The sequence below is a fragment of the Geotrypetes seraphini genome, chromosome 5 (genome assembly GCF_902459505.1).
Source record: "Geotrypetes seraphini chromosome 5, aGeoSer1.1, whole genome shotgun sequence".
Classification (NCBI taxonomy): domain Eukaryota; kingdom Metazoa; phylum Chordata; class Amphibia; order Gymnophiona; family Dermophiidae; genus Geotrypetes; species Geotrypetes seraphini.
In genome coordinates, this window is record NC_047088.1 from 245014364 (window position 1) to 245036171 (window position 21808).

The following is a 21808-nucleotide window of genomic DNA, read 5'->3' on the forward strand; positions in this document are numbered from 1 at the left end:
AGACCGACTCGAACCTTACTAACCTCTCAGAGAACATATCCTCTTGTATATCAAACCTCCAATCTTGGGCCCACACCGTCCAAATGAAATTGAATGAGTCCAAGACAAAACTGCTTTGGATCAGCCCAAAATTAGATCAGCTACCCACCTTAATCCTACTGTCCTCCGGCTCCACTCTGCAGCTCGAATTCTCCAGCAAGATCCTGGGCATCATCATTGATTCTACATTGTCCTTCAATGACCACCTCAACTCCCTGGTAAAAAAATGCTATTTCAGCCTTCACATGCTGAGGAAAGTAAGATCCTGTTTCCATCAAAAGCAATTTGCCGTCCTCATCCAATCCATCATCCTCTCCAGACTGGATTATTGCAATTCTATCTTCATAAGCCTAATGAAGAAAAACCTTCACAGACTCCAGCGGATTCAGAATGCCGCAGCTAAGCTTATCTTTGCAAAAAGTAAATTTGATCACGTCTCACCACTCCTGTCCAAGCTTCACTGGCTTCCGATAATTTCCAGAGTCCACTTCAAATGCATCTGCCTAACTTTCAAGATCCTTCACGGCATCCTTCCTCCCTTTATTCCACTTTTTTGGAACTCTTCAAATCTTAATACCACCAGATCTACCCAAAAATTGAAACTATCCTTCCCCTCATTAAAAGGCATTTCCCATCCAGGAAAACTAGGGACTTCCCTCCCCTTCAGATTCACCGAGCTCTGGAACAATCTCACCTCCCTTCTTCGGAACCTGAGTTCTCTCCAACTTTTCCATAAACATCTGAAAACATGGCTATTCTCAAAAATGTAACACTCCCTCCTCCTTTGATATCCTAGTCTTCTAAACATTCTTCTTTCCTCCGATCTTCATCCTTTCCTTGGAGTTCCTTTCTCATCCCAATTCCTGTAAACCGTGCCGAGCTCTACGACTGTGGAGATGGTGCAGTATACAAACCTAAGGTTTAGTTTAGTTTAGTTTAGAAAGGTTCCCAGTTGAGTGACACAGATCCAACGCCTATCTGAAGCAGATGGACAAATAATATGTAACCGCTCCGGGGTATTATACCACCTGGACAATATCTTATAAGCATTGTCTTGAATCAAAATATAGGTGGACACTTTGTGCACTTCCAAACAAATCTGATCCCACTCCCGCTCAGAGAAAGTGTATCCCAAGTCTGCCTCCCATTTAAGCATATAAGAGCACTTAAATTTCTCCATATCTCTTAAGTAAGTATACAAAACAGACAGAGGTTGAGGCACCCTCCTCAGTAAAAGCCACAAATTTTCCCAGTGTTCACTGAGAATTGGTGAGGTCCCCAGTGGAGTGCTTTACTTTATTTCATGGATCAGGTTTTACCCATATTTGTTATCCTTCTTTTATACCAGTGGTCTCCAACTCAAACCCTTTGCAGGGCCACATTTTGGATTTGTAGGTACTTGGAGGGCCTCAGAAAAAAATAGTTAATGTCTTATTAAAGAAATGACAATTTTGCATGAGGTAAAACTCTTTATAGTTTATAAATCTTTCTTTTTGGCTAAGTCTTAATAATAATATTGTAATTTATAGCTAAAGAGACATATGATCAAGAAACTGTTTTATTTTACTTTTGTGATTGAGGGCCTCAAAATAGTACCTGATGGGCTGCATGTGGCCCCCGGGCTGCAAGTTTGAGACCACTGTTTTATACCATTGAGTGAATACTGAAACCCTGAAGAAGGCTTTTTGCCGAAACATGGCTCGTATATGGTCCACACTACACCATATGTCAGTTTTTCATGAAGTGGAAATTATTCTTTTTGTATTATTTTTATTCGACTTGTCTCAAACTAAATGCCTTGTCAAGATCATTGTATTCCACAGTCTTTTCTTCTTTTGTGTTTTGAGAAAAGGATTCAGAATCTCCTGGACTCTTTCCCACTGTACTTGGGAAGCCTAAAGCCAATCCTGCAAAGGTCGGTGCCCCAGAAAATTTTGTTCCAATTGGATTCCCTGGCTATGCTCAGGTACAATCAAGTCCAATAAGAACTGAAGCTGCATGGCTTGATAGTACCAAATTACATTAGGAACCACCCTATCCTCTTGTCCCCGAGGTGCCCATAATATCTTACTGGCAAGCCTAGGAATCCTCCCATTCCAAATGAATCGAAAAGGTTTGCGTCTGGTACCAAAATAGGCAAAGTCTAAAGAGAAATAAGAGGCAAGGAAGCACATTCCTCTTCAGAACAGCAATTTTGCCCCACCAAGAGAGCTAGAGTCCTTTCCACTTCTGTAAGTCCAAATGGATCTGACGAATAATGTGCTCATAATTAGATTAGTAGAGATGGGACAAGTCTCTAGGAAGAAGAATATCATAATTGTTAAATTGTATGCACACTGAAAAATTGCAGGAAGACCTTGAAGAACTGGAAGATGAGCAATCCAAAGATGAAATTTTAATGTGGACAAGTGCAAACTGATGACCATTGGGAAGAATAGCCCAAATTATAGCTGCATGATGTTAGGTTCCACATTAGAAGTTATTGAGGAGAAGGATTTTAGGTGTCGTCATGGATAGTATGTTGAAATCATCTTCTTGGTATGTGGTGGTCAAAAATGCAAACATAGTTAAGAATTATTAGGAAAGGAGTAGAGAGAGAAATATCATACACTACTGAATTGCTCCATGGGTGAGCAGTTGCACCTTGTGTATTGAGTGCAATTGTGGTGCTGTTGCATCTAAAAACATATAGTGGAACTGAAAAGGAACAGAGAAGAGTGAACAGAATGATTATGGGGATAGAATAACTCCTGGGGAAAAGGCTAGAGAAGTTAGGGCTCTTCAGCTTGGAGAATAGACAGTTGAGGAAAGATTATGAGGTCTATAAAATGATGAGTGGAGTAGAATGGATAAACATGAATTGATTGTTTATGCTTTCCAAAAAGTACTAGGGGCACTCCATGAAGTTAATAATAGCACATTTAAAACAGTGGCCTTGCATGAACCATTCTAGAAATATTGTTTACTTTGATTTCTGCAACAGATGCCATTGTTGCTTGCTGTTTGTTTTTCTAATGTGGATTTAGCTGCCACTTTTTTCAGTGGTGGCTCAAGGTGAGTTACCACCTGGACAATATACAGTACACTTCTCCCTCCAAATCCTCAGTTTCAGTGCCCGCAGATTTGGTTATTCGCGATTTTTCTTTTCTTTTTTTTTTTGGGGGGGGGGATAAGAAACACTGCATCCCGGGCCTTCCCCAGACCTTACCTGGTGGTCTAGCGGCGACGCAGGGCAGGATCGATCTTCCTATGCTCCTGCCCCATGCAGATCAATCATCAAAATGGATGCCGTGAGTTCCAGTTGTTGAGACCACAACTCAAGGCAGCCATTTGGATGACGACTCTGCACGGGGCAGGAGTGTAGGAAGATCGATCCTGCCCCGCGTCGCCGCTAGACCAGGTCTGGGGAAGGTGAGGGAGGCGGGGGTGGGTCAGAGCCAGCCCTAAAGGTTATTCGCAGTTTTTTAATATTCAAGGGCCGGCTCGGCCCCCTAACCCCCACGAATATTGATGGGGAATTGTAGATATATATCCCTGTTCTGGAGAGCTCACAGTCTAGGTATGAACCTGTGTAAATGGAGAATTAAGTAACTTGCCCCAGATCACAAGGAACTGCAATGGGGTTTGAGCCAGGCTTCCCTGGTTGTCAGTCCAGTGTTTTTAACCACTAGGCAACTGCTCCGGATTGATGATCTTTCTGGGACATACTGACTGGTGTCATACAAGTTATAGGTGATCTACTGAAAACATATAGTATTTATTACTACTTTTGGATGCAAACAAACGTAATCATATTGTCTTTTTTATGTTGGATAAGGCAGAATATACATAATAAGTAATAGCATTCTCTCTTCATTTCTGGTTTTACCCAGGTCTTTTAAGCCTTTTGGAGCATGGAGAAGAGTATACATTTTCTCTTCCCTGTGCTTATGCCCGTTCCATTTTGACTGTTCCTTGGGTTGAGTTGGGTGGAAAGGTCAATGTTAACTGCGCAAAGACTGGATATTCTGCCACTATTACATTTCATACGAAACCCTTCTATGGAGGTAAACTGCACAGGTGAGAATGGGCTTATTTTGGTCTCAGTAGATAGGGCATGCTTGTAGAAGTTGAAAGGCCCAAGATGCATTCTGTTGTTAAGACTTTTACATACTCTCAGAATAAAAGAATACCTTTTGAAAATTGGGCTTTTCAGTTTGTATCAGGTACCTTGCTTTCTCACAGACTGTGAAGACTGTGTAGAAATATTTTGCCTGAGGCTCTTATTTTATGCAAGTTCTGTTAGTGAACATTTTCACAGAATTAAAAGTGTGCCATAATGAATTTAAAATACTTCCTCAATCTATTTTCTTTAAAGCATAGGGTGAAAGATTGTAAAGAGAGAGCTTAAGTTCCAGAGTTAGCATGGATTTAAATATCTTACTTCTTTTTGTTTCTCTCTTGTGCCTCTCTGAGTTTGGTGTGTCTCTAACCCTTGGTGAAAATATAACTAAAGCCCTATCTTTGCTCCAAGAAAGCTGTAGAGCAGTGTTTCTCAACACGCGGTACGCTTACCCCAAGGAGTACGCGGGCTGGCCGCCACCTTGGGATATCTCCCTGTCTTTCCCTGTGCTGAAGCTGCCTTTGCCAATTCCTCCCTGCCTCCCCTCCTGCTGCACCCCGAAGTTGACCCTGCCATACGACATGCTCCATTCCCCCCCTCGGCCACCGCAATTCTGGACAAGGACAGGCTAGGCATGTGCAAAGACTGCACGCGGCTGGCCCACAAGCCTTCCCCCCAGAACCTTCTCTCTGACATCAGAATTGACATTGGGGGGAAGGCTTGTGGGCTGGCCGCGTGCAGTCGCTGCACATGCCTGGCCCATTCCTGCCCAGAGTTGCTGCGGTGGCGGATAGGGGAGAGCGTGTCAGGTGGCAGGGTCGACATAAGGGGTGGTGCAGCGGGCAGGGAGGAATCGGTGCCGGGGGTTGGGGTGGGATGGAGTATGTTAGGTGGCACGCTCGGCTTTGGGGATGCAGCAGGCAGGGAGGCAGGGAAGAATTGGCGGCTTCAGCGGGGTCAGGCAGGCTTCGGCACAGGTCTGCTTCGGGGAAGAGAGGGAGGAAGGGGGTATGTGGGCGGTGCAACTTAATTTTGGGTCAAAGGCTGGAAGGCAGTGAGGGGGAGGGGGCACAAACTTGACAAAGAAAGGGGGGCATGAACATGGGACACAGAATTGGAAGGAGGCACTAACGTGGCACATGGAGGGGAGGGAATAGAAAGGGAGAATTGTTAGGTATGTGTGTGAGTGAGAGATGGTGCACATGGGGAAAGAAAGAAAGGAAAATTGGGCATGAAGAGAGAGGAGTGAAGTAGAGATGCATGGGGAATAGAAGGATGAGAGGGAGAAATGTTGGATATGGTGGTGGAGAGGGACCAGAGGGACAGACTGAAGGGAATGCAAGGGGGAGGAATGTTGGACATAGTGATGGAGGGAGAGATGTTGCATGGTGATGGAGAGGAGCGATAAAAGGAGAAATGGGCATGAGGCTGGTGGGCAGTGGTGAAAAATGCTGCACATTATCTGGGGGATGAAAGAAGGAGAAATGTTGGATGTGGCAGTAGAGGGGTTGGAGAGATGCCTGGATCTCTCAAGACAGATTGACAGTGAAAGAGAGAGAGGGAGGGAAACTTGTTGCCAATAGGGGTGGAGGAGAGTGGAAGAAAAGTTGGACTCATGGAAAGACAGAGAGAGATGTTGGTTGGAGAATGGAATGAGGTCTGTAGGAGAGGAAGCATGCAGGAGGCAGAAAGAAAGAAATATTGGATGCAGAGTCAGAAGGAAGTGCAACCAGAGACTCATGAAATCATCTGACAACAAAGGTAGGAAAAATGATTTTATTTTCAATTTAGTGATCAAAATGTGTCAGTTTTGAGAATTTATATCTGCTGTCTATATTTTGCACTATATTTATCTATTTTTCTATAGTTGTTACTGATTGCATATTTTAAAGCCTTGACCTCTTTGAAACCCCCCAAATATAAATGATGATTAACATTTTCTGTACGTATTGTGTGCTTTGTGTTTTTTTAATTTTGTGGTTACCATTATGTATTAATAAGATTATATTGTGTGTATATGAAAAATGGATGGAAGAAATTGCATTACAATTAGTACTATTATTATGGGGGTGGGGTCTGGGGTGGAACTTGGGCGGAGGTACTTGGCTTGAAGAAGTTGAGAAACACTGCTGTAGAGCACTGAGATGACATAATTTTGAATAAAAGTAAATGGATATCTTCTGAAACATAGATGTGATTAATAGATCCTGTTGCCTCTACAGCACACGACTATTTCCTATGTTTGTTTGCAAAGCAGTTACATGATAACAGCAGACTTTACAAGCCATACTTTTATGGTTCAACAATTTTTTATTGATAACTGCACAACATTACAACAATAATGAACATAATATGTTACAGCTCTGGTCATCCATTGTTTTAAATTGAAATTACAAATTGAAGCAGGCAGGGTTCCCTGAATGGAAAGATCTTAATATTCAATATAGTCTGCAGGTTCTTTGTTTCCAGGTGGATTTTTTGGGACACCAAGCCGCAAAATGGTATAAATTGTTATATGGATTTTTAAATAAAAAAAAGAAAACTGGACAGGGATATTTGGAGTATTGAGATTGGACAGACAATTTCTGCGTCTCAATGGCCACGATTTTGGTCCTGGAGATTAAGATCTATGAGTCAAACATGGATGTTTTTGTTACATAGAGTTTTATGGACCCCTACGCGCTTACAAAAAATAGATAGTACTAGATCTAATAGATGCTGGCATTGCAGAATAGAAGTTGGGACGTTAGATCATTTAATTTTTTTTGTCCCTGTGTAAATGCCTTTTGGAAATTAATCTGGCCTCAAATTAATAAACTATTAGAAAATCATGTAGGACTCTCATATGATACTATATTATTTGGTATGGCAATGAGAACTCAAAGTCCGATTTCTGCAAATAATAAAAAATTATTATTGATATTGACAGGGGTCGCCATACAACAAATTACTCAAAATTGGAAGGATTATACCAAATTAAATTATACATTTTGGTGGAATTCGGTCTTTCATATATATAAAATGGAAAAGATATTAGCGTTACAACAAGGAAATCTTCATAATTTTAAGAAAATTTGGGAACCATCGACTAACTATTCTAATGATCAGATTTCATAGCACATTGATATAGTTATATTGGAGTGGGAGGGGGAATGTATATTATATGGAAATAAGGAATGAAAAAAGGGGAGGGAATTATTACATATGATAAGATGTTTTATTTGTAAATACAACTGTCATGTAATAACTGAATATAATATGTATAATTCAACTGTTGTAAGAATACAAAAATGTATAAAAAAAAAAAAAAAGAAATTACAACTCTCACACCATCTGGTGGATACCTACAAGCCATACTTTTTTTTTTTTTTTAATAATTCTTTATTCATTTTTTCAATCTTACAACAAGTGAATTACACATAATACAAGCCATTATCCCAGGACAAGCAGGCAGGTATTCTCACTAGTGGGTGATGTCATCAGACAGAGCCCCGGTACGGACGTCTCACAAGCACGTGTTGCTTGTAGAAACTTAAAGTTTCTAGATGCCCGCACCGCGCATGCGCCGGTGCCTTCCTACCCGGAGATCCGGGCGTGTCTCCTCAGTTCTTTCTTTTCCGCGGAGCTGAGAAGTTCAACTTCATCATGCGCTAGCTGAATTCAGTTAAATTTGCCTTCCTTGTCCGCGTTTTCGCTTTCTTTTAATTACAGTTAACAGTTCTTTTCTTTTCGGTAAAAAAAAAAAAATAAAAAAAAAGAAGATTATTTCCTCCGGCGGGTCGAACGGGCCGGCCACGTGGCTCAGGCCCACTGGCTTCGACCTCGCGGCGGAGATTTTCTGGCCTATGTCCCGGCCAATCACCGGGTTTAAAAAGTGCAGCAAGTGCCAACGCGCGATTTCACTCACGGACCCTCACTGGCGCTGTTTGCAGTGTTTGGGCCCTGACCACATTCCGAAATCGTGCAGGCCTTGCTCTACCCTTACGGCACGCTCATTCAAGCGGCGTTGCCTATTGTGGGAATCGATGTTCAAGATGGACGCAGCTAAGGATCCCTCAGCCTCCACTTCATCCGATACCTCCCCGGTTCGGGCAAAACCGGCATCGACCCCTCCTGCATAGAGCGTGGTGAAACCGGCATCGCTCGCCCCGACACCATCCACGAGCTCGACGTCGGTGCCTGCCCCGGTCTCCTCGGTTCAGGTACCTCTTCCTTCCACAGTGCCACCAATGGTCATCAAAGTGCCGAAAGCTACTAAGCAGAAGCACTCGGCCTCGAAGGAGCGCGATGTCCGTGCAGGAGGACCCCCTTTCGGTGCGGATCCCTCCTTATCGGCTTCGCTACGGTCCGTGCTGGAAGCTCAATTCGTTGAGCTCATGCAGACCATCGGACCCGGGCTCATCGCTGCCATACAGGGTGACCTCCCGGTACCGATCCAAAGGGGCGGTCCGCCCCCTCCCCCACACCGTTCGACCTCGACAACCGACGAGGACGAACGGGGGAGGGCGACGATGCCCACGCGGCAAGCCTCGCTTACCGATATGCCGCCATTAGAACCCATTACGCCTCCGCGCCAACATGGGACCAGACCTCCGATCGATACTCGAAGCCCTGGGCATAGTCAGGAAGAGTTCTTCCGTACTCCTTACCAGACTTGGGTAGCATCGCAAGAACCCGCATCGCAAACCCAGTTACGATCCACCGCTTCCAGCCCTATCCACTTGGGGGCCTCGGGAGACCATGCGATGCACAGACGATCCCGATCCCCGTCCCGCCACCGAGACGGGCACCGATCGAGACACTCATCCTGGCACTCCTCACGCCATTCGGAGGTGTCACCGCAGAAAAAACTGCAACGTAGGGGATACTCCTCATCAGAGGTGTCCCCTCCGAGGGGCCCGGAGTACGAGGAGACACCGGTGCCCGATTCTCCTTGTCACTCCCCGATGTCCACGGACCTGGAGGCCTCATCCTCCTCCAGCCCGTCCCACAGACCGACGCTGGCGGAACAATTGTCCTTCTCATCATTCCTCCAACAAATGGCGGATGATCTGGATGTGACCCTTGACACGGGCTCCAGATACTCCAAAGAGTATCTGGACACCATGCATTTACCTAACCCTCCAACGGAGTCGCTTCGGCTCCCCTTGCATAAATTACTGGACCAGACCTTCATGCAGTGCTTCGAAACGCCGTATTCCATACCGGCGATCCCCAGCAAACTCGATGCTCGATACCGCATCGTGCACCATAAAGGGTTCGAGGGCCCTCAACTCTCCCACCAATCCCTACTGGTCGAGTCCTCCCTTAAACGCTCTCATCCCTCCCAGGTCTACGCCTCTGTACCGCCGGGCCGAGAGGGGAGAACGATGGACAAATTTGGTAGAAAATTCTACCAAAACTCCATGATGGCGTCACGGGTGCTAAACTACAACTTCTTTTTCTCTTCCTATCTGGAGTTCTTCTTGCCGGTGCTCCGCAAGTTCACTCCGTTCATAGACAACCAAGCTCGATTCGAGTTCGAGGAAGTGGTAGCCTCCCTCTCCCAATTACGCCTCCAGCTGATGCAATCCTCCTTCGATGCATTCGAACTCTCGGCACGCGCCGCCGCAAGCGCGGTAGCCATGCGTCGCCTGGCATGGCTCCGTACTATCGATATGGATCCCAACCTACAGGACAGACTCGCCAACGTACCATGCGCTGGAGCTGACCTGTTCGATGAGTCTATCAAAACTGTTACCAAGAAGCTGTCGGATCATGAAAAATCCTTTCAATCCATCCTACGGCCCAAACCCAAACCTCAACAGTCTCGACCTTCCAGGCCACCCCTGATTTACCAGCGGCGTTACATGCCCAGACAAACGCCTGCTGCGAGACAGCCTGCGAAGAGACAACCTCCCCAGAAGTCTCAGCAAAAACTTCAGCCACCGGCTGTACCTAAGGCTCCCCAGCCCTTTTGACGCCCCTCCCGGGAGCATAACCTCGGCCTCTCCCATAGGGGGCCGCCTCCATCTTTTTTACCACCGATGGGAGGCCATAACCACGGACCTATAGGTCCTCTCCATCATAAGAGAAGGATACTCTCTTCAATTCCACCGGGTCCCCCCGGACCATCCTCCAAGAGAGTATCCTTCAAGCTCGACGCAGACCGCCCTTCTTCTTCAGGAAGTCCAAACCTTACTTCAGCTTCGGGCTGTCGAGCCGGTCCCGTCAGACCAATTGAACCGAGGGTTTTACTCCCGGTACTTCCTCGTCCCGAAGAAAACGGGCGACCTGCGACCCATTTTAGACCTTCGGGCCCTCAACAAGTTCCTGGTCAAAGAGAAGTTTCGCATGTTGACTTTGGCTTCTCTATACCCCCTCCTCGAGCAGAACGACTGGTTATGCTCCCTGGATCTCAAGGAGGCCTACACTCACATCCCCATTCACCCGGCCTCCCGAAAGTTCCTCAGATTTCGGGTGGGAAATCTGCACCTACAGTATCGAGTGCTACCATTCGGCCTATCTTCGTCCCCCAGAGTCTTCACAAAGTGCCTGGTGGTAGTGGCCGCAGCACTCCGGGACAGGGGTCTACAGGTGTTTCCATACCTCGACGACTGGCTCATCAAGGCCCCGTCAGCCTCAGAGGTCACTTCGGCGGCCTTGGCTACAACCTACTTCCTCCAGAATTTGGGCTTCGAGATCAACTTCTCCAAGTCTCATCTACAACCCACCCAGTCCCTCCCCTTCATCGGAGCGGTCCTGGACACCACCCGACTCCGAGCATTCCTGCCCCGGCAACGCATGGAGTCTCTTCTTCATCTCTGCCAGTCGGTGGCTACTCGCCAAACCCTACCGGCGAGACAACTGATGGTGCTCCTGGGCCATATGGCCTCCACAGTACACGTGACACCCTTTGCCAGACTCCACCTCAGGATCCCCCAGTGGACCCTGGCATCACAGTGGAATCAGACATCCGATCCACTGTCCAAACGCATCGTAGTCACACCTGCTCTTCGGCAGTCTCTACTTTGGTGGATGACCTCTTCGAATCTATCCAGAGGTTTGCTGATGCACTCTCCCCCCCATCAGAAAGTTCTCACAACCGATTCGTCGAATTACGCATGGGGGGCCCACCTGGAGGGTCTCCGCACCCAAGGATTCTGGACCAGTGCGGAAAGACTACACCAAATCAATCTATTGGAACTCAGAGCCATCTTCAATGCGCTCCAAGCTTTCCAACACCGACTCCACGACATGGTAATCCTCATTCGCACAGACAATCAGGCCGCCATGTATTATATCAACAAGCAAGGAGGCACGGGCTCGGCCCTCCTTTGCCAGGAAGCTCTACGAGTCTGGGACTGGGCGGTGCGCCACAACGCCCTACTCAGAGCAGTATACATCCAGGGGGAGAACAACGTCTTAGCAGACAAACTAAGCCGTCTGCTACAACCGCACGAATGGACTCTCCATTCCAACCCCCTTCACCAAATCTTCACGCAATGGGGGACGCCTCAGATAGACCTCTTTGCGGCTCCCCACAACGCCAAACTGCCTCAGTTTTGCTCCAGGATCTACACTCCTCATCGCCTCGAGGCAGATGCTTTTCTACTGAACTGGGGGAAACGATTTCTATATGCGTTCCCACCATTCCCGCTGATCCAGAAGACTCTGGTCAAGCTGAAACTCGAACGGGCCACCATGATTCTAATAGCTCCTCGGTGGCCCAGACAACCTTGGTTCTCCCTCCTACTTCAACTCAGCAGCAGGGAACCAGTACCACTTCCAGTGTTTCCTTCACTACTTACTCAACATCAAGGATCACTACTTCATCCCAACCTGCAGTCTCTCCACCTGACAGCTTGGTTCCTCTCAACGTAACCCCTCACCAATTCTCACAAGAAGTGAGGGAGGTCTTGGAAGCTTCCAGGAAGCCCGCCACTCGACAATGCTACTCCCAGAAATGGACCAGATTCTCCTCATGGTGTGTTTCTAAGTCAAAGGAACCTCAGCGAGCTTCCTTATCCTCCGTGCTGGACTATCTCCTACACCTATCTCAATCTGGGCTCAAGTCCACATCCATACGAGTCCACCTGAGCGCTATTGCGGCGTTCCACCAGCCTCTACAAGGGAAACCCCTCTCGGCCCATCCGGTGGTCGCCAGATTTATGAAAGGACTCTTCCATGTTAACCCTCCTCTCAAACCACCCCCAGTAGTTTGGGACCTCAATGTAGTCCTTTCCCACCTCATGAAGCCCCCGTTTGAACCACTCAACAGGGCCCCTCTGAAGTATCTCACCTGGAAAGTGCTTTTCCTTGTAGCCCTTACGTCCGCTCGCAGAGTCAGCGAACTCCAGGCATTGATGGCGGACCCACCATTCACAGTATTCCACCATGACAAGGTGGTCCTCCGCACTCACCCGAAATTCCTGCCTAAGGTGGTCTCCGAATTTCATCTCAACCAATCCATTGTACTTCCAGTATTCTTCCCTAAGCCTCATTCTCACCACGGAGAATCGGCCCTTCACACTCTAGACTGCAAACGTGCCTTGGCTTTCTACCTGGATCGCACCAAGCCACACAGAACCACTCCTCAACTTTTTGTCTCCTTCGATCCTAACAAGTTGGGAAGACCCGTATCAAAGCGCACCATCTCTAATTGGATGGCGGCTTGTATCTCTTTCTGCTATGCCCAGGCTGGATTATCACTTCCTTGTAAGGTCACAGCCCATAAGGTCAGAGCAATGGCAGCCTCAGTAGCATTCCTCAGATCAACACCAATCGAGGAAATTTGCAAGGCTGCCACCTGGTCCTCGGTTCACACATTCACCTCACATTATTGTCTGGATACCCTCTCCAGACGGGATGGACAGTTTGGCCAAACAGTATTGAAAAATTTATTCTCTTAAGTCGCCAACTCCCCCTCCATCCCACTGAGGTTAGCTTGGAGGTCACCCACTAGTGAGAATACCTGCCTGCTTGTCCTGGAATAAAGCAATGTTACTTACCGTAACAGTTGTTATCCAGGGACAGCAGGCAGCTATTCTCACGTCCCACCCACCTCCCCTGGGTTGGCTTCTCAGGCTAGCTACCTGAACTGAGGAGACACGCCCGGATCTCCGGGTAGGAAGGCACCGGCGCATGCGCGGTGCGGGCATCTAGAAACTTTAAGTTTCTACAAGCAACACGTGCTTGTGAGACGTCCGTACCGGGGCTCTGTCTGATGACATCACCCACTAGTGAGAATAGCTGCCTGCTGTCCCTGGATAACAACTGTTACGGTAAGTAACATTGCTTTCTTTTAATGCTGCGTTTATTTTCTTGCAGAGTTACAGCAGAAGTGAAGCACAATGCTTCAAACTCTGTTGTCTGCAGAGTGCAAGGTGAATGGAACAGTGTACTTGAGTTCACTTACAGCAATGGGGAGACAAAGTGCATTGATCTGACAAAATTGTCCGTTTGGAGAAAAAGAGTTCGGCCTGTTGAGAAGCAAGGGCCTTTTGAATCTAGGTAAGAGCTTTGTAAAACATGACATTTTGCCAAGTGAACAATGCCTATGTACAGAAAGGAGTCATAACGAATCAAAAGAAGATTCAGTCTCAAGAATAATGTTCATTTTAACAAAGTATTGGTGGTCAAAAATGTAGCTTGACTTGTATATTGTCTGCTCAGAATTGACAGTATTATACTGAAGTTCTCTCATGCGAACTTCATATGTTAACTTCGTAGAATGTGATGCCCCAGGTAGACAGTTATCTAGTGATTACAAGAAGCAATATAAGAATATGTAATATAATGTGATTGAGTTTAGTTTCCATTAAAAAAGATGTTTGCCATTAAACTAGTGCTAGTATCGGCTTTTCAGTAAAAGATTAGATTCTATAACATTTATAGCCCATTCTAATTTTCTGATCCCCCCCTGCCCCTCCCACCACTCCAGAACAAAATCTTGGTGGTCTAGTGGGCTGGGTCAGGTCAGGCCTTCCCCCCGCCCACCTCAAGGACCCTCCGCCCCCAACACTGTTCCCCCCATACCTTTTGTCGAAAATCAGGCAGAAGGGATCCTACTCCCTCCTGCCTTGAAGGGCTGCCTCTTCAAAATGGCGGCCCTTCCCCCTTCCTGGTGCATCTCAGGGGGGCTTGGGAGGCGCAGAAGTGCACTTCCACCTTGGGTGCCCCCCACCTTCTCTATGCCACTGGTTGAGCCCGGGTATTGAGGGATATACAATTTCCCCTCAGTTTCTGTAAAACATTTTGGAGCAGCTATCTAGTTTGCAGAATGTGATAACTGTGCTGTCTCTTCTTCTTTCTTGGTATTCATTTATTATCAACTTTGTCTAGTCATTGAGGATGATTGTAGGTTGTTAATTGAACAGCACAGGGATTACAAGTAGAGAATGACATGGGGATAAATTTGTCCCCATCCCCGCAGGAACTCAGTTTCCCCAACCCTGCAAGTTTTGTCACTATACTTGTCCCCGCTCCATTCCTGTAAGCTCTGCCTTAACTGCACAAGCCTCGAACACTTATGATTTTAAAGTGTTTGACGTGTGTGCAAATGAGGCTGGAGCTTGCAGGAATGGGGCAGGGATGGGACAGGAAAATGAGTTCCTGCGGGGACGGGGAAAAATTTGTCCCCGTGTCATTCTCTAATTATAAGTTCAAACATCTGTTGTGGAAAAATATATTAGATTTAGATAAAAGCTTATCAGGCTATGTAACTATATAAACTAGGTTAAATAAGAACTTTCTTGTCCTTTGCCAAAGCAAGAGGCTGACTGTTTTGCATTTGTGAAATAATGAAACGAACCAGTTCTTCTAATTTCAGGCGATTGTGGAAACACGTGACAGAGGCTTTGAAGGAAGCAGACATTGAGAAGGCAACAGAGCACAAGCGATCTCTTGAGGAGCGTCAGAGAGGGGAGGAGAGACATCGTGCTGAAACAGAAACTTTATGGCGCACAAAATACTTTGCCAAAGACGTAAGTCACCAGTAATTTATGTACAGACTATATAAAATTCTTGTACATTGTGACAAACTTTTTTTTTTTAAGTTTTATTAGATTTTAGAAGCAATTAAGCAGGTTTATGATATCACTTGCATCTTGATTCCTTTACAGCTCTCAGTTTTATATCCAATTGTAAAATAAACAGAGTAGGTGAATAGTGCATTCTACCTAAATACAGTCAAGCAGTCTAATCACCCTATTTTACTGCTCTGGCTCCACCCTCCCCCTCTTAGAGAAAAAGAGAAAACCCAAATTGTCCATTAATTTAAGTCTTGTCAATCATTAAATTACCTATGATTTACCAAGAAACTCCATTACTGGATCCCACATCTTACATTCCCCATTCCAAATGCCCTCAAACCAAATCTTTACAAATGGAGGCTATCTGTTCCATTTAGCCAAAATAATCCTATGATCCGCAAATTAAAGTTTCTTATCAGACTGGTCCTCTCTCCTCTGCATTGTGAGCTCAATGGAAATAAGAAGACAGATTTTTTTTAAATCTCTGGTAGCTCCACACCCTTTATTGCTTTTTATATGGAATCATGCTATAATTGTAGGTGCATATTTCCCAGTATGTATCACGTTCAATCCTATAGAAAAGTGGGGAGAGACCAGAAGCATTGCGGCCCAAAAATCAGTACATAAACAACCAAAAATGTTTTATTCTCTCACCATTTTTTTCAGTAATCTACCATTGGAACGTATCAGGACTCCTTTTTTTTTTTTTTTGTAATTCTTTATTAGTTTTCAATTATTAACAGTGCAATACAGTGAATTTAGACATAAACAAATCAAACAAAAGCACTTTAAATATACAAATATTTCAAAAACAAACATTTTCACCTTCCTCCTCCCCTTAACTAATGAAAATAAAACCACATGTATAATTTCAATAAAATAGATATAATGAATAATAATTATAATGTTTTCCCAACTCCCTCCCTCTCACCCTGGATGTGTAAGGAGGACAGATAAAAAGAAAAAGTACATGACAACTATTGTGACTCAATAAATGATGTCAATGGGCTCCACACCCTTTCAAATGCACTACTATATCCTCAAATTTCAGCATTCATTCTTTCTGATTTGCCCACCAGAAAGTATAATTAAGTCTGTCATAACTCTTCCAGTTGCGTGTTATCATCTGGATGGCTATTCTCGTCATTATTAAGAAAAAACGGCTTTTATAGCGATTTATAGTATCAGGACTACTTAACTAAGGGGGTCTCACTGGACAGGACTACTTAACTAGGGAGGATCACTGGAGTGGGCAGACTTGATGGGCCATGGCCCTTATCAGCCGTCTATTTCTATGTTTCTATGTCTTTTAGTAACGGGACCCATTTTATTCCTATAAGGCCCTGTTGCAGATGACAGAAAGCTTAATATTTTGAGATGAGTTTAGCACTGTTAAGCAAAATTCTTTAGAAGTACAATGAAATTGCATTGCACAAAAGCTGGGATGGTTTACAGTATGTTACCATGACAATGTAGCCATTGTACAGCGTTTACAGTAAAATATTTCTAGCTGGTTTTAACAGCATCAAAAATTTATCCAAGTGGAAAAGACTAAGCATTTGTTCTAACTAAATATTAGGCATCATAATTTGAGAACTTCAGTATAAGAGTGAGCATCTTTTGTGACCACTACAGCTTGCTTGATTTAGTTTAAGTTTTTTTATTGATTTTTTTTCATTTAACAACAAGTGTCATAAATTTTCATACAATTATCTTAATAATACACTTGATATTTCTATAATGTATTTTATACATAACATTTCTTATATTTCTTATGATTTTATATATCACTAGTCGTTAAGCCCGTTACATTAACGGGTGCTAGAATTTATGTCTGTCTGTATTTTTCTTTCTGTCTCTTTCCTCCCTCCATTTCCCTGTGTAGCGCTGTCTCTGCTTTCTTCCTCAGTCTGCACTCTCAAGCTGTAACATTACTGCTTAGCTTTTTCTCCCTGCAAGCATCTCTGCTCTCTTTCTCATCCCCAGTCTCTTTGCTATTTTTCTCTTCTTGCAGGGGTCTCTGCTCTCCTTTCTCTATATGTTCCTGATTCTTGCAAACTTCTGTTTTCTCTGTATGCTCTTGATCCTGTGTTTCCCTGTAGGTGTCTTTTCCCTTTTTTTTTTTTTTTTATTCCTTATTTATTAAAAGTTTTTTATTTTTCCTATTTGTTGCATGCCTGTCTCCTTGGCCGCTGTATGTTTCTAATTTTTTGCTTTGTGTGTTTGTTTGTGTTTTTTTGCTGATTGTCTACTTGGTCGCTGTCAGTCTGTCTGTCTCATTGGCTGCTGTATGTCTGTATGCCTTTTTTTCAGTCTAACTCCTTGGCCACTGTATGTCTGGAAGGTTTTTTTTCCTGAATTTATCCTTGGGCATTGTAATTTTTATTTTTTTATGTTTGTCTCCTTGGCTATTTGTATATTTTTGCTGTCTCTCTGTCTGTCTACTTGGACGCTGTATGTAAGTATGTCCGTCTCCTTGGCTGCTGTATGTCTGTTTGTTATTTTTTTTCCTGTGTCTCTCTCTCCTTGTCCTCTGTGTTTTGTTATTTTTTCAATCTGTCTCTTTAGCCCCCTGTCCTTCTGTGAGTGTCTGTGTCTCTCTCTCTCCTTGTCCTCTGTGTTTTGTTATTTTTTCAATCTGTGTCTTTAGCCCCCTGTCCTTCTGTGACTGTCTGTGTGTCTCTCTCTACTTGTGCACTGTTGTTTGTTTGTTTTTTTTCAATCTCTCTTTAGCTCCTGATCCCCTCTCACTGACCCTTGCGCGACTGCATGTAATTCCGGTTAGGTTTCCATGGCAACCCTGCTCGCGGGTCTGTGAGTGTAGGGCCGTTTTGTCGGATCTGGCGGTGCCGGGTTGGGAAGAGTCCTGGCTCCTTTTTTGGTTTGGGCCTGTGCAGAGGGGCTCAACAGCGCACAACCACCTTTCCTTCCCTCCCTCCATCAGGTGCAGTGCAGCTCCACCAATGTTAAAAGCAGCCGCGTCGAAATCGGAGCCCTGCCACTGCCGTAGCACTTTCCCCTCTGCCTTGGTCCCGCCCCTTCTCTGACATATGGGACCGCGGCAGAGGGAACATGTTACGGTGGCGGCAGGGCTCCAATTTCAAAGCAGCTGCTTTTAACATAGGCGGAGCTGAACTGTACCTGATGGAGGAAGGGAAGGAACGGTGGGGCAAATTTGGTCAACGGCAGGAATTGTTTGGCGGACCAAGCACTGTGAAACCGTGAGGAAGGCCGCCGCAGCCTCGCAGCTAGGTAGGGGGGACAACAATGGCGCTTATGCTCAAGCCCCCGCCGCAGCTCCTCTCTCGATCCTGGTGCGGTTCGAGAGAGGATTCGTGGTGGCGGCTTGAGCATAAGCGCAATTGTTGTCCAAGTTGCCGAGTTTGGTGACGTAAACCCGCGCATGCGCACTAAAAAAAACCACGACGGATCAGGGAACACGTTTTTTTAGTGCGCATGCGCGTCCTACCATTTTATTATATTAGATATAACTGTAATTATTTTTCTTATAAAGTTATACAACATATATATTGTAATGATTTTATCAATTATTTTTTAAATTATTAATCTTTTTCCCCTCCCTTTATTACATTGTTTTCATGTAAGAATACCATCTATTAATAATATTTTATTTATAATTTATAATAAAGAATATAAATCCCCCTCCCATATCCCCTCCCTCCCTTTCTTCTTTAACTATTTTCTTATTATGGGAAAATGAAATTCAATTATTACAATATTTTGTTAATGGTCCCCAAATCTTTTTGAATTTATCCATATATCCTTTTTGTGTTGCAAATGTATGTTCCATTTTATATATATGGCAAACTGAGTTCCACCAAAAATTATAGTTCAATCTGTCACAATTTTTCCAATTGTGTGTAATTTGTTGTACTGCTATTCCAGTCATTATAAATAAAAGTTTGTTGTTATTTGATGAAATTTGACTTTGAGATCTCATTGCAGTACCAAATAGAATTGTATCGTATGTCAAGGCTACAGGATTTTCTAACATCCTATTGATTTGGGGCCAAATTGATTTCCAAAATGTTAATATGAATGGACAATAGAATAAAAGATGATCTAATGTCCCTGCTTCAAGATGACAATGCCAGCATCTATTAGACTTAGAGCTATCAATTCTATGTAAACGTGTAGGGGTCCATAAAGCTCTATGTAAAATAAAAAAACAAGTTTGTCTCATAGATGCTGACAGTGTACATCTTATCCTCCAAGACCAAAGTCGTGGCCATTGAGATGCATTGATCTGATGCTTAATCTCAATGCTCCAAATATCTCTAAGACCATTTTTTTTCTTTTTATATACAAATTCAGATATTAATTTATACCACCTTGTGGCCTGGTGACCCATGGAATCTATCTGAAAACATAAGAATTTTATATTATGATAATTATTAAGATTTTTCCATTCAGGGAACCCTACCTGAATGGCCTGCTTCAATTGCATCCATCTGAAATATTGTGATTTATTCAAACCGAATTTATTTTGCAATTGTGAAAATTCAAGCAGTTTACCTTTATTTATTACATCTTCTAAAATCCGAATTCCAGCAATCATCCAATGTTTCCAGATAATTTTAAAACCGCCAACTTTGATCTTTGGATTGAGCCATATTGTTTGAGTCGTTGATTTAGTTATTGGAATAGGAGTTAGATTACTTATATATCTTATAGTTTTCCAAGTATCAACCAATATTTTGTGATCCTTATATAACCTTGGCATTTGAATACTGATAACATGACTTAGACGTAAAGGAAACATTAATCTCCATTCTAACCAGAACCAATCTGGTATATGTTCAATGGGTTCTGGGAGGATCCAATACATACCCTGACGCATAATATAGGCTTGATGGTACCTATAAAAATTTGGATGAATTAGATGTTCTAGATACCCCTTATATTTTATCGTGCTCCTTCCCGAGCAGCATTCAAATCCAAGCTAAAAGCCCACTTTTTTGAATCTGTTTTCAACTCTTAACTCCCACTCACTCCTGTCAGATACCTAGACCCACCCACTGTATCATTTCCTTTAGAACAAATGCCAGGAAGTTCTTTTTCACTCAGAGGGTGGTGGATATATGGAACGCGCTACCGGAGGATGTGATAAGCAGAAGCACACTACAGGGCTTCAAAGAGGGTCTGGACAGGTACCTGGAGGACAAAGGGATTGAGGGGTACAGATAGGAGTAGAGGTAGGTAATAGGGATAGAATTAGAGGATCAGAGGCAGTTACAAAATTAGTCATGGACACTGTTCAGGCAATTAGGCCTGATGGGCTGCCGCGGGAGCGGACCGCTGGGCAGGATGGACCTCTGGTCTGACTCAGCGGAGGCAACTTCTTATGTTCTTATGTACCATAATCTCCCCAATCTCAGTGTCCTGTCTAAATTAGATTGTAAGCTCTTCTGAGCAGGGACTGTCTAGTGTATGTTAAAATGTACAGTGCTGCGTTTGCCTTTCAGCACTTTAGAAATAATAAACAGTAGTAGTAGTAGTAATCTTCCTACTATTCCACTTCAGCTATCCTTTGACTTTGTATAGCGGATTTGATTGAATCTCCTCTTCTAATTCTAAAATCTTTGATTTGTTTAATCTTTAATTTACATAAATTACCAAATTTGTTTTATGCATCCAAAAAATATAGAAATAATTTTCTTACTTTGACAAATGTAGCAATATATTATTCTTCATATATCATACAGTAAAGGGCTAGGTATTATTCTCCTGTAACAGTCCCTCTGATTTGAAAGGACTGTCTCATATAGGTTCGCTACAGCCGGCCGCGAACATCAGCAGGCCGCTTTGAACAGGAGCGGCAGCGTGCAGGCCGCTGTGAACAGGAGCGGCAGTACCATGAGCCCTCCTCCCGCCATCCGCCGCCAGCGCCGCTCCGTGTCGCCCGATGCGCCAAACTGGCGCATGCACCTCAAGCCGCGGCCACGGACGGACACAGCACACATCAGATCCCCACATCCTCCTAAGTGCGCATGCGCGCTTAGAGGATTATTATTATAGATACAGGTACTTCTGTCGTTAGTGGACTTTCAATCCAAGTTTTATATCTGGGGCAATGGAGGGTTAAGTGTCTTGCCCAAAGTCACAAATACAACAAAGTCAAGGCACAACTCTGAAATCAACGGAAAAATCTGAGAAGACTCCATTTATTCTCACCTTTACCTTAAGCGATGATGTATGACCATTATCCAGCTCCTAAAATATTTTTGCAGTCCAAATTTCTATAGCAGATCTTTATGAAGCCCCTCTGCTTGGTGAAATGTCTTTTCTTTTTCCAGTTTTGTTAGATATCCGCTATAATAAAACCCTTAGCGTGCATGAGCAGTTGAAACTTCGTGCAGCCGTGATCCCTGATTCGTGGCTCCGTGTCGCCGCATACGCAGTAGGAGCCTTCGGCGGTTTGCGACGCGTGTCGTGGTTTCCCCAGCAACGTTCCTGCCCTGATCTCCGACGCCGGCTGACTTCTGACGACGCCTCTCCTACTCTCCCCTGGACCAGCAGCAGCCGCGGGGCATTTGCTAGGCCAGCCCACTACAATAATGCAAAGCGGGCCAGCCTAGCAAAAGCTCTAAGGCTGCCCGGCCTAGCAGATGCTAGACAGTGAGCAGGTAAGGGA

General features: G+C 44.5%; 1 protein-coding gene across 2 annotated transcripts in view; it reads left to right on the forward strand.

Annotated features, from left to right (window-relative positions):
• OSBPL11 (oxysterol binding protein like 11) overlaps positions 1-21808 on the forward strand; it is a 126321-nt gene that overhangs the window by 97250 nt on the left and 7263 nt on the right. For both annotated transcript variants that reach the window (XM_033946191.1, XM_033946192.1), the window contains exons 10-12: positions 3912-4098; positions 13451-13633; positions 14952-15105. In XM_033946191.1, coding sequence (XP_033802082.1) covers positions 3912-4098; positions 13451-13633; positions 14952-15105 — 524 coding nt within the window. The remainder of the gene's footprint in view (positions 1-3911; positions 4099-13450; positions 13634-14951; positions 15106-21808) is intronic.